The 17,680-nt window shown below is 55.8% G+C and overlaps 1 protein-coding gene across 3 annotated transcripts in view; it reads left to right on the plus strand.

Moving 5' to 3' along the window:
* Positions 1 to 11,834, plus strand: part of ASXL2 (ASXL transcriptional regulator 2) — a 110,247-nt gene extending 98,413 nt beyond the window's left edge. For all 3 annotated transcript variants that reach the window (XM_065632394.1, XM_065632395.1, XM_065632396.1), the window contains 2 exons: positions 1,238 to 1,943; positions 3,691 to 11,834. In XM_065632394.1, coding sequence (XP_065488466.1) covers positions 1,238 to 1,943; positions 3,691 to 6,036 — 3,052 coding nt within the window. In that variant the 3' untranslated portion in view covers positions 6,037 to 11,834. The remainder of the gene's footprint in view (positions 1 to 1,237; positions 1,944 to 3,690) is intronic.
* The last annotated feature ends 5,846 nt before the right edge of the window (positions 11,835 to 17,680 follow it).

Consider the following 17,680-nt stretch of genomic DNA (forward strand, 5'->3'; position numbering starts at 1 on the left):
TGTGTTTGTCGTGTGCTGTCCCTCAAGAAATTCCTGCTCCTCAGTCCTGCAACCTGGAGCAGGTCTGTGGCTTCATCCTGCTGCTACGGGGCCGAGAAAGCGCCCGAGGGATCTCGGTCAGAGCGATGTGTTTGCTGTCGTGGTTTCTAACCCTTTCCCCAGGGCGGGCAGTGTTGGTTCCCTCCGCTGAGGGCGTCCTTTAGATTTCCATCCTCACCTCCTCCACCCCGTCCTGTGACACCTGGAGACGCTCCCGGACGTTCTCCTGGTGTCGGGGTTCCAGAGACATGGGCTGTGCTGGCCGAGCGTGTCTCCTGTCCCTTGCAGTCATCACCTCCTGCCTAAAATCTCGTGTGGTTCCCGCAGCTTCCGTCAGACACAACTTGGGTTGAACTCCCACATCTGCCAGTCTGTCATTCGGCTGTTTCTTTTGTGCTTTAAAATTTTCCCATCCTGCTCCGTAGAGGATTTCAGGTTTCGGTGCAAATATATATACTAAGAAACTTGAAAACGAACAGACACATATGAATAACTAATAAGGACTTGGTTACCCTGTGTCCTGGCGGTTAACTTCTCTGCTCGTCTCATCAGCCTGGCTTCAGCAAGCTCTATGGGTTCATGTTTGGGCAAAAAACCAGATTTGATAACAGGTTAAGAGGGGTGGATGATGTCAGTCCTACACCAGACGTCACTCTGGGAATTAGATTCCCAGCTTGTTCTTTTCTTTCACAAATCAAGATGAGAACAGCAGGCACTGCTCCGGGAGGCAGCAGCGTGGGCTCTGAGCTCGGGGGCCGTCGGCGGTTCTGGCACCAGCCGCGTTCCTGGGGACACTTCTCGGGGTCCCTGTCTGCACATGTCACCCTGGGAGCGTCAGCGCCGGCTGTGCGGGGTGTCCCGTGCTGCACAGACACGTCCTGCTGGCTCCTAAAGGGAATATTGACTGTTGGCCCAATCCGTGTGGTTTGCAACCTGGGAAATTTGTATCCGGTTAGAGGACTGGAGCGAACCTGTGTTCCATGTATCTCATTTAGTTTGTTTTAAACTTTGCTATTAAATTCTGTTTCATGTGGAGGTACTAACAGTACAGAAGGTTTTCAAAGATCATGGTGTAGAATTAGGTGTGTGAGACATTTATGTTGGGTGTGGTACATAGAACCCTCTCTAAGTTCTCATAAAGACAGTATGTTTTTTGCAATAATATTTTAGAAAATGAAAATTCTGGCTTTATTGATAGTTCTGGACTAAGTCCTGAAGAGTCCAAGAGATTGACAGCGAACACCAGCCCTGCCGAGCCGGAGCCCGAACATCCCGCAGCTGAGCAGCCAAAATGCACGACGGCCGCGCTGGCACCGGCCCGCGAGGAGACGGCTGCGCGCCCAGAGCCTGAAGCAGCGGCGGCCCAGGAAGCGGCAGCCACGAGAAGAGGAGCAGAGGAGAGCAGGGAGGACCTGCAGCCCAGAGCAGCCGGAGCCACAGAGGCCTCGGTGGCCCCGGGTGGGAGCACAGCAAAACCCAACGGCCACGCTGGCCCTGGGCAAGAGGAGGTCCAAGGAGAAGCCGTTCAAGAGAAACCCCCAGCTGCCGGTGGCCAGAAGGCAGAAGAAGACAGAAAGCACGTGGCGGCCCAGGCAGCGCCAGCCAAGGAGCCGGGCAGCACCTCAGCTTCGGCTCCGAGCAAACCAAAGAGCCCCGACGCGTGTGAAGTGGCAGCGAACGCGAAAAGTCCAGAACCAGCGGAGAAGGCGTCCCCTGGCAGCGAGGACATGGAGGTCAGCGTTGAGGCCCCTAAGAGGAAGGCAGATAGCTGCGAGGGAGCTCTGAGCACTCCCGAGAAGAAGCCACGTGTCTCGGAGAACTGCCAGCCGGCGCCGGCGTTTCGCAGCCAGCCGCAGCCCTTTCCTGCCGCCGGCACCGCGGGGCCGCGCGTGCCCCCGCTCAAGGTGAGAAACGGGGAGAGAGACCCCGACGCGGGGCAGCGCGGCCGGCGCTCGCACAGAAACGCACCGTCAGCTCTGGTTACATTTGTAATTGCGTTACCTGCTTATTAGAGTGATGGAAATATTTGATGCCAAGGTGTAAAAGCTCAGCTGTTTGCTAAGGGGAATCTGCTGGCTCTAAGTCTCCTTGTACACGTGCATCTGTTAAAAGATCTCTTGGGTGGAAGCTCAGAGAATTGTGCAGAAGCCCAAGGCTGAGTGTAACAGGGAGTTCTCGCTGGAAACGGGAGAGCTGCGGATAACAAAACCGTGCAGGTGTGCCAGTATCCCCAGCGGCACAGGAGCAAACTGGTCCGGAAGGAACGCTCTCAGCAGCTTCCTCTGTTGTACCGGCCCACAAACTATATTATTTACCTGTGTTCAAAAAAAGACCATGTAGCAACACAGCAGTTCTGCTTTCCACAACCCCAACGCAGCGTGGTGCCAGACTAGCAGGCTATTGTAGGGAACATCTCGATTCCAAAGACCCTTTAGCTGCTGAGTCTTAGCGAGAACCTCGATAGGAAGGGAAAGCGACAACAAGACGCTCGAGTCGGGCATTCCGACCCTCCCAGAAAGTGGTGTCGAGGTTACACGAGTGCGGGTGGCACTGAGCAGTGACAGTGAGCGGGTGAACCACAGCAGAAAAGGTTTGCACAGTCACGTGTGACTGGGCGGACAGACCGTTTGGTTTCTGCAGAATAAGGCCTGCGATTTTTCTACCAGAATTTGCTCTGGTGAACGTTCAGCTCCCTGGTTTGGGGCCTGAGGCAGAGGTTGTAAATGGAAAACTGCAGGATTCCTCTGTTTCTGTATGTCCTAGGAATTCATCTCTCTGATTAAGATTCTTTTAGACTAGGAAGAATACAAACACTGTGTTTTAAAACCAGTTCATTATTGTCACTGTGTTAGTAAGTACAGCACGAAGGGAGGAAAGCATTAATAAGATTTGTTAGTGACACAAAACTGGGGGAAAACTCTCTATAAAAGAGAATTGAAATACTGTACAGGAAGAATGTTTGACCTTCCAGTGTAATAAAAATGGGATTTAATTTAATAATAGAGTGAGTTTAAGGGTGATTGAAAATAGTTTCTCCTGTACGGTAGAAGAGCTGTCATTCCTCAAAAAAAAGCAAGTGGTGACCTGGTTAATCAGGAGACAGCGGGAGGCAGCGAGGTGTTACGGACAGACGAACACAAATGTGACCTTAAAACAGATTCGCTTAAATCTTTGCAGTGGAGACAGAAGAGCACAAACCTGAGTGCCCAGCTCTCACCTCTTACGTTCCAGGGAGAGCAAACGTAGAGCAAGGGAACTGGAACCATGCGGGGAGCGGAGGGTGTGGTTTAGAAGGACTAAAATATTGGCATTTTACCTATGGATAATAGATTAGTATTACTTTGTATAAAGATACTGAGGGGACAAGTGTAACCATGCAGGGGTGGCAAAGCAGCGCAAAATTGAGCAGAACGCTGGCTGTTGAAAAGGATATAAATGACATAGGGATAAAGGATGGAGCTTGGGATGAGGGACAGTGGGGTTCCGCGGCGTGCGGGGCTGCGGGAGGTCGCGCGGCTGCGGGATCCAGCTCGGCCGGGGGCACGGGGGGTTCTCACAGGGGTTTCTCTGGGGCTAAACTGTGCACACGTAAACCCTTGAGCCCGTGCGTTGTTGCCCGTGTCTCAGCTGTGCTCTTCTCCTCCGTTGCAGATCCCCGTTTCCAGGATCTCCCCGATGCCATTTCCCGCGGGCCAGGTCTCTCCCAGGGCGCGCTTCCCGCTCTCGCTCACCAGTCCGGGCCGCAGAGGGGCCAGAACCTTGGCCGACATCAAGGCCAAGGCCCAGCAGGCCCGGGCCCAGCGAGCAGCGGCCGCCGCCGCCGCCTCGGCCGGGGGGGCTGTGCCGGGGCCGGGGCCGGGCGGCGGGGGGGCCCCCCCGGGCGGCGGAGGAGAGAAGAGTAACGCAGCAACGGGGGGAACCAGCCAAACTGGAACTGGAGGAAAAGCACTGGAACTGGCAGGAACTGGAAGCGGGGGAGGTTCGAGAAGGTTTCTTCCCCACTGCGCAGGGACCCCCACCCAAATGGAGAGCCAGGCCGCGGAGCAGGCAGCACCGCGCAGTCCTGGAGCACAACTACAGCAGACCCCCGCGCTGCAGCCCGGAGCTCCCGCCGCTGGCACAGGCACCGGCTCCTCGTGCTCCTCCGCGTCGGCGTTAGAGAACGTGGGCAGAACCAAGCAGAGCCCCCCCGGCGCGGCTGCGAACCCGGCTCCAGGCTCCTCGCGTGCTGGTAGCGGGGACAGGCAAGAGAAAGCCCTGTGTGCCCCGGGCCAGGGCTGCGGGGCACCAGCCCTTGGGGACGGAGCAGCCGGCGCCACGGCGTGCGCGGCCAACACCAGCACCAACGTAACCAAGGTGGCACCCGCGGCCGTGGGAGGGAGCGGCTCAGATGTCCCCAGAAGCAAATGTCCATCCCCCCTGGTGTCCTCACGAGCACCCACTGGCTCAGGAGCCCAGGCCGGGGCTGCGGTCACATCTGTCCCACCCTCCAACGCTGTGTCAGCAGCACCAAGCCTTAAAACTCACACAAGTTCAAGCTCAAGTGGGGCCCTCCCAAAAGCCAGCTCCAGCATTCCTGCCAACAACCCTTTGGTCACGCAGCTTCTGCAAGGCAAGAATGTCCCTCTGGAGCAAATCCTGCCCAAGCCTCTCACCAAAGCAGAGATGAAAACCGTCCCGTTAGCTTCTCATGAAGAAAAAAGGGCAGCAGCAGCACCCAGTGCTTCCAGCGTAGCCGGGAACGGCGCTGGAGCCGAGGGTGGGGAAAGACAATCGAGTTTCCCCCCGCAGCAGCTCGGGAAGATCTTGTGCCAGAAGAGGCCGCTGCCGCACATTCCACGGACCTTTCCGCTGCCCCCGGGAAAGGAGCCCGGTCTGGACCAGCACCAGTGCCACGAGGCACTCAGCAAAGCCACCCAGGAGCAGATCCTCCAGACCCTCATCAAGAGAGTCCAGAGGCAGAATTTGTTGCCCGTCCTTCAGCCTTCCCAGCTGAGCCTCCCTCGCTCCGGCTTCCAGTTAGAAACCAGCTCCCCCAGCCAGAGACTGGTGCTGGGTTTCGTGGGCAGGAGGACGTCCAAGCCCGCTATGTCTGGGCATTACCTGCTCAACATCTCCACCTATGGCCGGGGCTCGGAGAGTTTGAGGAGAGGCTTCTTGAACCCCGACAGCCGCGTGTGTCTGAACAGCCCCGCCGATGCCCCAAAAGCAGAGTTTGGGGAACGCGAGGGGCTGGCCGGCCACAGCAGCAGCGATGAAGGGGAGGAGGGTGACGAGAGCAGCGGCGACGAACGGGAGCAGGTCAGTGTAAAAGAGGAGCCCCAGGGCTCTGGCCAGTGTGAAAAAGGGCAGGTATCATACAGCATAAATGCACCGGATTACAGCCCCCTCGCTAAAAAGGGAGTGGCGACGGACGCAGCCACCTCTCAGCAAGCAGCGGTCAGCAAGGAGAACAGGCAGGCCTTGGACGGAACCGCGCTGGCACGAGATTTCCTTCACGCCGCTCAAGAGCAAGTGGCACAGGCGATGCGGGGGAAAACGCTGAGCAACCCCGAGCGTTTCGGTGCCGCTGCCCCGTCCCCGGACCCCGCACAGCCGCCACTGCTCTCCCTGTCGCAGCCGCCGAAGCTGCCGGGGACCGCGGCAGCGCAGCTCCTGGCGCCCAGTTACAGCGGCACCATCAACGTGTCCACCGGGCCGGACGTGAGCCAGGGCTCGCTCATGACGGGGCTGGCTGACTGCAACCAGCTGGCCAGCAGCATGGCCAACGTCATGTCCTTCTCCGTGACCGTCACCGCCATCCCCGCCGGCTCCGGCGGCCACGGGCAGCCCGTCCCCGGCCAGGCCTTCGCGGAGGACGGCGGCGCGGAGGATCCCCCTTCCAAATGTTACTGCAGGTTGAAAGCCATGATCATGTGCAAGGGCTGCGGCGCCTTCTGCCATGATGACTGCATCGGCCCCTCCAAGCTCTGCGTCTCCTGCCTCGTCGTGCGGTAACCGGGACGGGGCGCGGGCAAGAGGACGGCTCGAGTTTTGGGTTTGCTTTCGGAATTGCGTTGGGAAGAAACAGGAAACTTACTGCCTTGCACAAGAGACACGTTACTGAATCAGGAATAGAGAGTAGAGTCCTTCTTTCATTAAAGAAAGAGCACCTTCTTGTACAGTGAGTCTAAACTGCGCTCAACTACGTGAATTGTGACAAGAGTTTGCACTTAAGGAATTCTGTAAATATGTCACATTATTTTGTTTAAAAATATTTTTTCAGTCTCTTAGGAGAGATAGTGTTCGAGTTGTAGTCTGATTAAGCCCAGCCCGCTCTCCGGCACGTTTGCTGAGCTCTGCTCTAGATGGGGGTAAGAGCCCCCGGTCAAACCGTAGCCTTTTGTCTTCTCTGGACAAAGAGAAGAGCTGGATAATCAAGAAATGAGGTGTCTGTAGTGACCGGTGGCAGAGCAGCGGAGCCCCGGGAGGGGCTCACCTCTGTTGCTCTGGATTTTAGTTGAAATGTTTCCGATCGGAAGGCATTAACGTTGTCCCAGCCTTTCCCGTCATCGCCGTTGGGCTGTGACCGGGCTGTCCCAGCGGCGCCCGGGCTGTGCAATATCGGCTGGTGTTTCTGGTTTGCGTATCCTCTCCTCTCCGAGTCAGGGCACTGACCTTGTGCCAAGGAGGGTCATGTCCCGGTTCGCTAGTGGTAAATACTGAAAAAGGCAACTGTACTAACCATAGGATTCCAGAATTTAAATCACTAAACCAACCCTGTGACTGATACCAGTGACCCCAGATCCATTTAAAGCAGAGGTCGCACGTGCTGAGCCGCGTCGCGTTTCTGGGCTGTCGGGACCGGCAGGAACCTCCTTTCGGGGGCATTTCGGCGAGCTGGGAAGCGCCGTCCCCCGCCGTCACCGCACGTGGTGGCAGTGACGGGCAGAGGTGTCACCCGCGGTCCCGCTGCGCTTGGGACGGTTCCTGTGCCCCAGCAGCCCCCAGCAGTCAGACCTCTCATTTCTGTAGGTTTTCTGTTTAATGAAGTACAGGGGAAGGAGAACACGTTCTCGCTGGGCCTCCCCGGCAGCCCTCAGTGGATCTCTGTGTGTGTAACAATACGAACCAGGCCTGGCGCAGCGTGGCTTGTGCTCAGTCGGGGTCCGGGGCTGCGCCGACCCGTGGTGGGACACGCAGGGTGACGCTCGTCCTCGCTTTCTGTGTTCACACGTCATCCCCTTTGATTAATCGGAATTAAAGCCGGTGCAAAGCGGTTCTCGGTTCCAGCGGGCAGAACGGACGGCAGGCTGGCTAAGGAAGCACGCGCTGAGCTGCGGTTTGATGTGTCGCGACGTGTCCGTGTCTCGCCGAGGGTCTGGGTGTCGTTTCTCTTCCGAAGCAACAGGAGGGTCACCGGTCCCCTCCCGTCCCGCGTCGTCGCTGTGCTGGGGCCGTGCTGCATCTCGGTCAGGTGACAGATCTGCGTCTCTTTTTGATGGAAAAGCACTGAATTCACTTTTAATCCAAAGGCCTTTTTAAAATGAAGCAATATTAAGAGGAGAGGTGGGACAGCAGTTTGCGCTCCTCAGCCTTTCCTCCTCTCTGCCGTGGGCTGCACCGCGGCGTTGTGCCCCTCGCCGGAGCCCGCGCTGCCGGCGATGCCAGCCAGAGCCGCTGAAGGAGGGTGCGTGTCCAAGGAGCCGGTGATGGTAAAGCAAAGAGAGCCGCGGAGTTAATCCCGTCACGTTTCCTTCCCCGTCCAGCGCAGCGCGGGGTCCTCCCGGGCAGCGTGAGCGGGTGAGTCAGCCAGAGCTGCCGCGTCTTGGGCTGTTGTGCTCATCGTAAATCCGGGGGGAGCAGTGACCCCCGCGTTCTAACTCTGCATCTCTGCTCAGCCATCTGGTGGCAGAGAGCATTTAAAGATTAGAAATAAAGTCCTTTTTTTTTTTCAATCTGTAACTGAAATCTCAAGAAAACCGACCCCCAAGCCCTACACCAAAATGACTCCCGGGTTTTCCGTCACGCCGTGCCGGTGCGGGGGGGCTGTACCCTGGGAAGCCCTGGGGGGCCGAGTGGCCCCCGGGCTGGCGGCTGCCGTCCCTGTGCGCTGCCCTTAGCACCTCAGCCCCGTCCGGGCACGGGAGTTCAGCCGCGAGATCCCCAGACACACACGATCACTCCTGTCCAGATCCCCCGCTATAGTCCCAGTTCAAGATTGTTACAAACTAAACTGAAAAAGTTGTTCTTGCCCAAACTGAGAATGAAGAGGTTTTGCTGGCACAATTGGATCAATTCTGTTCACACCTCGGCTTTGGTCGCTGTAATTTTTCTTGCCTGACAAGGCTGCATTAAAGGGGGAAAGAGAAGATCATAGAATCAGAGAATCATTTCGGTTGGGAAGGACCTTTAAGGTCATGGAGTCCAACCATAACCCCCCCCGGCACTGCCCCATGTCCTGAGAACCTCATGTCCGTCTGTCCAGCCCCTCCAGGGATGGTGACTCCAGCACTGCCCTGGGCAGCCTGTTCCAATGCCCCACAGCCCTTTGGGGAAGAAATTGTTCCCAGATCCAACCTCAGCCTCCCCTGGCGCAACTCGAGGCCGTTTCCTCTGGTCCTGGCGCTTGTTCCGGGGGAGCAGAGCCCGACCCCCCTGGCTCCAAGCTCCTTTCAGGCAGGTCAGAGATCAGAAGGTCTCCCCTCAGCTCCTGTTCTCCAGGCTGGAGCAGTTTTACCACGAAGCAGAGGAGGGAGCAGCGGGCTGGGACCTGCCGGCTTGTTCTCCGCGCTCACGGGCTGCTGCTGGGAAAGGCTCTTCCCCGGCTCCTCTCACATTTTTCAGCCGGTCCCGGCTGCAGTTCCAGCCCGTCCCTCCTGCTGATCTGTACCAGCCTCTGCAGTGCGGGGGTTCGGTTTCCACCCTGCACACCGGCCGCAGCTCTCGGGGCCGCAGCAGCAGCTGTTGCCGAGGTGGCCGCAGGAGTCGCGCCGGTGTAGCCGTCACTGTGCCCCGGGAGGTGACCACGGGGTCGCGGTGGCTCCGGACTCGTGTCGGACCGTGCAGGCGCCTCGCGGCGTGACGGGGGTCTCGGCTCGTTCAGTGCCTTAGGGATCTTTAACGGATCAGCACTTTTCTTGGACTACTTTTGTTCTATTCCTTCTTAAGACAATAAATTCTTTTAACTGCATGTCTTTGGTTTTCACAAATGCTTTGAGCCGCTAGGTGCAACCTGATGGAACAACCTCCGCAGGTTTGCAAGGGGGCATTAAGTCGTTAGGAAATCCTTAGAAATACCGGGGCTCAGTGTAATAAGCGCTTGGCTAAGTGCGGGTGGGGTGAAGCCCGGCAGGCTGCGCGTGTGTTACGGTGCTGGCGAGCGGGTATGGCTTCGGGAGGGGAATCCTGCAGCTGCCGCGGCTCCGCTCCTCCAGCGTCCAGCCCCGGAGTTACACACCAAGGGGGTGGCGCGACGTGGCTCAAAACATCAGCCTTCAGCTCCCCAGGTATTCATTTAATAGCACTATAGTAAATACTGACATAAAATCCAAGATTAAATGTTTTCAAAGTCTAATGTCAAACAATGTTTGTGGCAGGAAAAGCGACTTGAGCAAGAAAAGATACTTGGATTGAAATTTTCCCTTTCAGGCCACGTCCAAGTCCTGCAGCGTGAGAACTAGAAATACAGGTCAATGGAGTTTAACGTTCCAATGCGCAAATCCCCCCGTGCAGGTTGTTGAGATCACAGAATCACAGAATCACAGAATGTTAGGGATTGGAAGGGACCTCGAAAGATCATCCAGCCCAATCCCCCTGCCAGGGCAGGAACACCCAGGTGAGGTTACACAGAAGGCGTCCAGGCGGGTTGGAATGTCTCCAGAGAAGGAGACTCCACAACCCCCCTGGGCAGCCTGGGCCAGTGTTCCATCACCCTCACTGAGAAGAAGTTTCTTCTCAAATTTAAGTGGAACCTCTGGAGGCGCGAACACAGCTCGACAAACGAGCTGAGGGCTTGAGAGAGATTGGTAGCCCAGGGAAGGAATTTTGTGTCAAATCTTGATGTCCGTTCTTGAATGGAAGGAAAGACCACGGTGCTCGGCAGCCACGCTGGCCGGGGGACCTGGGTCGTTCTGATGGTGGTGAGAACCAGCTGGTGGGGCAGCGGGTTCTGGTGGAGCCACCCCCGCCAGGACAGTCCCCAGGGGGTTGGTGTGACCCACGGTCGGTGTGACCCACGGGAGGCTCCGGCCCACGGTCGGTGTGACCCACGGGGGCTGCGGCAGGGCCGGGGCAGAGCAGGGTCCTGGAACCCCCAAAGCCAGGCCTGGCGCTGTGGGCAGCCGAAGGGAACGGCCGGTGTGTAATTACCTCTGGCAATTAGCGCGGGTGGGTTGCGGCGGGGGAGCCGCTGGTGGCGGCAGCGCCGGCGTCGCCCTCGGCCGCGTCGGGGCCGCCCGGCCCGCAGGGCCGGCAGCTGCAGCGGTCCCTGGGACGATGATAGCCAGAATTTTATTTGTTTTTATTTTTTTTAATGCTATACATTTGATATAACTGAAGATCAATTTTAAGAGCTTACAGTAATATATTTTAAGTAATATATATTTTAGTATCTGTAAAAAAACAAATGGACAAAGGATGATTTATGAACTAGACAAACAGGGTAGTGGGAGCGTGCGGTTTCTCAGCAAGGCCAAGACCAGTTTTATTATAGGAGAACTGAAAAGATTCAGTTTTTTCCATTAATGCAATAAAACCAGGAATTCTTAAAAAGAAGAAATCCAATACTGTTTACTACGTGCTTTTCTTGTTTTGACAACAGGCCTGTAAACACAGTTTAGAAGATACTAAACCTTTGTCTGTCTTTTGCCTTTTTAAAAGGGATTTAAATTGGAATAGAGGGTATGTACAGAAAAATCAAGTTGACACCATTTTAAAATGTATTTTTACACAAATAATATAGAAAAATCATATTTTACATAAGAATTTTAAGTATTTGAAATCTGTATATATATACTGTATGTACTTCATATATTCTTTATTTTACATTTTCAATGTATTAAAAAGTATTTGAGCTGGTTGGATTGAGCATGCAATAATGTTTCAATAAAAAAAGGAAAAGAAGAGAAGAGGAGAGAAGGGGGAGAGGCCGCGAGTGCCGCTGGGGCCGCGGGCACCCGGGAGCCGGATCAGCAGCAGGGCAGGCGTGGAAGAGTTGGGCGGTTTTAGAGCACACAGAACGCTCTGCCGTCCCGTCTCCTGTTTGTGTTGCCGTTAATATTCGTTCACGTTGCCTCAAAACCGCCCAGAATAACCTGTGAGCAGAAGTGGAGGTGGATGTTCTGTCCAGGCGCCGCTGCCTTTACAGCCAAAGAGACGCTGCCGAAGCCACTCACCAAAACCAAACCCCAAGCTGCTCCGATTTGCTGTGCCACTGGAATTGTAATAAACAGCTTGATTTCTTGTGTGAGCATCCTACGGTGCTGTTGGGGGATTCAAACAACATGCCCGAAGTCCGGTGGTTTCAAGGAAACACTATCAAAGCAGATCGTGTTGAACTTTGTAGGAATGTTGGTGAAAACGCACTGCCCAGGACGACGCGTCTGCAGCTGTTGGAGACCGAACGCCCCCAGGGAAGGGGATCCCGGAGGTGCCCCCGGGCAGCAAGGGGCTGGGGGATGCTGCCAGAGCAGCCGCGGAGCGGGTCAGACAGCAGGGCGGAGAGCACAGATCCCTGGGGGGAGCACAGATCCCTGGGGGGAGCACAGATCCCTATGGAGAGAGCACAGATCCCTGGGGGGAGCACAGATCCCTGGGGGGAGCACAGATCCCTATGGAGAGAGCACAGATCCCTGGGGGGAGCACAGATCCCTATGGAGAGAGCACAGATCCCGGGGGAGAGAGCACAGATCCCTGGGGAGAGCACAGATCCCTGGGGAGAGAGCACAGATCCCTGGGGAGAGCACAGATCCCTGGGGAGAGCACAGATCCCTGGGGAGAACACAGATCCCTATGGAGAGAGCACAGATCCCTGGGGAGAGCACAGATCCCGGGGGAGAGAGAACAGATCCCTGGGGAGAGAGCACAGATCCCTGGGGAGAGCACAGATCCCTATGGAGAGAGCACAGATCCCTGGGGAGAGAGCACAGATCCCTATGGAGAGAGCAGAGATCCCTGGGGAGAGCACAGATCCCTATGGAGAGCACAGATCCCTGGGGAGTGAGAACAGATCCCTATGGAGAGAGGGGGACACAAATCCCTGTGGAGAGAGGGGGGGATGACTCTCCAACGAGATTCCTGCTGTTCTCTTGCTCCAACAAGCAGGTGCAGGGATCCCAGGCCCAGCTGGAGGTGTTCACAGCAATTCTGTCGCTGGGACTCACACGGAAGGAAACAATGTGGGAACAGAAGAAACATTCACAAGTCAAGTTGTAAAAGTACAAAACCAAAACCTGCAAAGGCAACTGGTGTTTTTATCCTGGTCCAGGTATTATTGGAATCTCTTGAAAGCACAAACCCCGCACCCAGTCCCTTGTCCAGCCTTGCTCCTGGCGCACGCGGGGGTTCCACTCCGTAAGCAGCTGCACTCGAAGTCCCGCTGCTGGGCTGTGCGTGTATGGTCTGTATGGGGCTGTGCAGCTGTACGTACGTACTACACGCAGGTATGTTTTAGCTGCGTGTTCACAGCAGGACCAGGCTCCTGGTGACACTACGCCTTGCAAAGTTACCACAGCCCTGAGACGGAATTACAGCTTTGATGTTTTCCTATTTAAGATGTATGAGTTAGACAAAATACATAAGAGCAATGTGTTTTGATCTGCTGCGCTTTTTAAAAAAACATTCCTTATTCCCCTGGTACTGCTGCATCTCTCATTCCTTCCACTGAAAACTGAAACCCAATTGGTCTCTTGTACCTTTCAGTCAAGACTTCCCCGATGCTGCACTAGAGATTTCCTGTTGGAAAAGCCGCGCCAAGGGTTTCGTTCCGGAGGGCAGCCCCCCGGGGTGCTCATGCCCAGCGCCGGGAACGTCACCCGTGGCACCCAGCGTGCTGCAGGGCTCGGGCGGCCCCGCCGCGCGGGTGCTCTCTGCCCACCTGCGATGGGACAGGACGGGTGTCACCGAGCTCGGGTAACAGCCGGGGGGGTCAGAGGGGCACCCAGGGACACCCCCGGCCGCACGCTGCCCGTACGGCGCCTGGCGCTGCCGCAGGCCCCCGCGATCCCGTACCGTCGCAGGCCCTTGGCAACGGCAGATCCGCACCAGAAGCGTGGCCAGGGCTGTAGGGGAAGAGAGCAGCTGTAGTTCAGCCAAGTGACCCGCACGTATTTAAAATCCGCACAGGTGGGTCCGGCAGAGGAGCAACACGTCAGGGCTGAGCGCGTCCGGCCTCTGCAGCTCTGCATTCCGGCAAAGGTGGCTTTGGCAGCAAGTTTTCACCCATTTTGCTGTGTAAGGTTCCACCTGAGCTTCTCACCGGCATTGAGAGGGACCTGAGGAGAGCTGAAAACAGCCTGTTCTGGCGCGTCACTTGCAGAGCCCTGAGCCCTTAGGAGATCGCAGCACTTCGACAAGCAAAGCCAGCCCCGTGGCTTGTGTCTTACTGCAGATTCTGTTCCTCTCATTTTTGTCATGTAAAACTACCTGCTTTATAAATGAATGTAAAATACAGTAGTTCTTCAGCACACGGACAAAGGTGTATTTTATCTAAATGTTTAATTTTATGTTAAATAAAACGCACATGATTTTATGGTCATTAGTGCTGCTAGTGTTGATTTTTCAATGATTACCTTTTGTCTCTCATGGGACCCTGATAAACAATAGCAAACTACATTTTTCTGGCTTCATAAGCCGTGGACATCTGTAAAATTTCTTCCACACATTTCAAAGGGAAAACTCTGGTTTAATACTAAGCCTTGAGCAACACTCCGCACTTCAAGCCTCAGTTCTTGGGGTCCTGAAACACTTTGAGGGCGTCGAGCGGTTTGGGAAACAGAAACGGAAACAAACCTGGACGGAGTGGCTGCAGCTTGACTGCCCTTCAGCGCAGGGACCCAAACAGCTTGACTGCTGCCAGGTCAGCTTTGGATGCTCTTAATTCAGACCAGCAAGACCCAGGTGCCCGGGGCTGCGGGGCAACCCGGGCTTGTGTTCCACGGGGGCGTCCAAAGCACCAGCGGCCTCTGTGGAAAGGAACCGGGAGGGGCTGTGCGGTTACTGCTGGGAATAACCACAGCCAGAGCGCAACGAGGGAGCGTGACACGGAGGAGAGATCTGTGAAGAAACGTGTCGTAGAGCAAAGAGCAAATACAAGGAGTCCAGCTGAGTTTGAGTTCGCAGCCTGTAGCAAAAAAGCCCCCAAATTCTACCGCCTCCTGGAGAAAAAAAACACAAAAAGAGGAAAAGAGCAGAGACGGTGATTGGAGGTGGTCTGCAGGCATGGCCCCAAACGGGCCCCGATGAAAGATGCGCTTCTCTGTGCTCGCTGAGGATGCGCATTCCACTGCCACCCAGGACAGGCTGCAGAGAGCTGATGCAAAAAGCTCTAGTTCAGGTACAGCTTTTTTTCTATTTGTATTTAAGAATAAGAGAAAATTACATAATTCATGTGCAAGGCTCTGGAAGTTTTGGTGTAAAGACTAACTGAAGGCATGCCGATGGATGGGATAGAAAGCAACAGCATCTCGCCAAAGGTTTGCAGGCTAATTCAGTGTGTTCTGTTGGTAAACTGTTTCTTGTCACATAAAATAAGGTATATCTTCAGTAATAAAAATCATAAAAGAATGGGATACATGGGTAATAAAACTTGAGCAGATGAAGATGAAATGGAGTAAAAACTGGTTCAAAAGTGGTTAACACAGATGGTACTACAAGTGGGAAATGGGTTTGGGCGGAGAAGCCCAGTGCAGCTCCTCAAGGGTCGGGCTGAACAGGATGGTTTTCAAGCTTCGCGTCAGTGATACCAGCGCCAAAAGCCATGAGCATCCCAGCAAAATCACCTGGTGCCACAAAGCTGGGACAGATGTGCACGCGGAGCAGCCCCAAACAGCCTGGAACAGCTGGGAACGGCCTGAACAGCCTGAACAGCCCAGAACAGCTGGAACAGCCTGAACAGCCTGAACAGCCCCGAACAGCCTGGGAAGCCTGAACAGCCTGAACAGCCTGGACACCCCCGAACAGCCTGAACAGCCTGGACAGCCTGGACACCCCCGAACAGCCTGAACAGCCTGGACAGCCTGGACACCCCCGAACAGCCTGAACAGCCTGGACAGCCTGGACAGCCTGAACAGCCTGGACACCCCCGAACAGCCTGAACAGCCTGGACAGCCTGGACAGCCTGAACAGCCCCGAACAGCCTGAACAGCCTGAACAGCCTGGACACCCCCGAACAGCCTGGACAGCCTGAACAGCCTGGACACCCCCGAACAGCCTGGACAGCCTGAACAGCCTGGACAGCCTGGACAGCCTGAACAGCCTGGACACCCCCGAACAGCCTGAACAGCCTGAACAGCCTGGACAGCCTGAACAGCCTGAACAGCCTGAACAGCCCCGAACAGCCTGGGCAGCCTGAACAGCCTGAACAGCCTGGACAGCCTGAACAGCCTGGACAGCCTGAACAGCCCCGAACAGCCTGGGCAGCCTGAACAGCCCCGAACAGCCTGGGCAGCCTGAACAGCCTGAACAGCCCCGAACAGCCTGGGCAGCCTGAACAGCCTGGGCAGCCTGGACAGCCTGGACAGCCTGGGCAGCCTGAACAGCCTGGACAGCCTGAACAGCCTGAACAGCCCTGAACAGCCTGGACAGCCTGAACAGCCTGAACAGCCTGAACAGCCTGAACAGCCTGGACAGCCCCGAACAGCCTGGGCAGCCTGAACAGCCTGGGCAGCCTGAACAGCCCCGAACAGCCTGGACAGCCTGAACAGCCTGAACAGCCCTGAACAGCCTGGAACAGCCTGGACAGCCTGAACAGCCCTGAACAGCCTGAACAGCCTGGACAGCCCCGAACAGCCTGGGCAGCCTGAACAGCCTGAACAGCCTGGACAGCCTGAACAGCCTGAACAGCCTGGACAGCCTGAACAGCCTGGACACCCCCGAACAGCCTGGGCAGCCTGAACAGCCCCGAACAGCCTGGGCAGCCTGAACAGCCTGGACAGCCTGAACAGCCTGGACAGCCCCGAACAGCCTGGACAGCCCTGAACAGCCTGGACAGCCTGGACAGCCCCGAACAGCCTGGACAGCCCTGAACAGCCTGGACAGCCTGGAACAGCCTGGAACAGCCTGGACAGCCCCGAACAGCCTGGGCAGCCCCAAACAGCCTGAACAGCCTGGACAGCCCTGAACAGCCTGGACAGCCTGGACAGCCCCAAACAGCCTGGACAGCCCCGAACAGCCTGAACAGCCTGGACAGCCTGGAACAGCCTGGAACAGCCTGGACAGCCCCGAACAGCCTGGACAGCCCCAAACAGCCCGGAACAGCCTGGAACAGCCGGAACAGTGCAACGCGGGAGCAGCTGTGAGCGGCGTCCAGCCCGTACCACGGGGCCATGGCTATTCAGGGGCAATAACACCCCTGCCCTGGGACTGAGGCTGCAGTAACTGGAACCAGGATGAGAAGGCCCTGGACTTATTAATTAATCAGACCCCATGGTTATAAGCTGTCTGTGGGATGTAGCCATAGGAAGGAAAAGCAATTCTGAAAGTCCCCGCAGTGCCAGCGGAGATGCAATCAGTGGATCAGGGAAGGTGACGGGACGTGCACAAGATGGGATCTGCCCACAAGAAAGACTCATTGGAACTGAACAAGTGCACTGACAGACCTGCACACCAGCAGGGAGAAGCTCTGCACGGTAAGATGCCCAGAAGTTAAGAACCCCAGAGCTGAAAGGGCGATCCTGGCTGACAGCAGGATAACCGGCGTGGGGAGCCGCAGCTGTGCAGCCCCGCGGCAGGAACCGAGGGGCACGCGCCAGCGGAGGCACTCTGCTCACAGACCAGAAGGCGGCTGCTGCTCGACAAAAAGTGAACCAGCCGAGAACACACGGGGCTAGAGGGATGGTACATTATTGAGCTTGGGCTTTATGTTCTACGAAGCCCTTGACAGTCCTGTGTTCCTAAATAAGACTTAATTTTTTTCAGATGTCAACAGGAATGTCCAGATAATATCCTTCAATAAACCACTTCATTTTAGAGCTCAATAATTCTGAGTCGTTTAAAATATTCCTTTCGTTGTCACGCCTGCATTAAAAGTGATGTCATGTCCTTGGCACTGCTTTTTCAGCTATTCTATTCATTGGATGTTGTTATATCACATTATTGCTGTTCCATCCCAGCCATGTGTTGTAAATGTGAGTAACGCCTGCCATGCACTCGTCCCTGTTCCTCATTGGAAGGGTTCCCCACACCTCGCATGATCTTCCTGCTGCGCAGTGTAGTGTGACCAAAAGCTCTTGTGTTCCCCCTGCAGCCCACCGAGGGCTCGTCCTCCCCAACCAGGGCGCAGAAACCGTTTTTAACCTGGCACCAACATCAGTTCCTCATTGACAAATAATGCAACTTAGAGAATCACAGAACCATTTTGGTTGGACAAGACCTTTAAGATCATCAAGTCCAACCATTAACCTCCACTGCCAAGGCCACCACTGCCCCATGTCCTGAGAACCTC

This window comes from Caloenas nicobarica, chromosome 3 (assembly GCF_036013445.1).
Source record: "Caloenas nicobarica isolate bCalNic1 chromosome 3, bCalNic1.hap1, whole genome shotgun sequence".
NCBI classification, from domain to species: domain Eukaryota; kingdom Metazoa; phylum Chordata; class Aves; order Columbiformes; family Columbidae; genus Caloenas; species Caloenas nicobarica.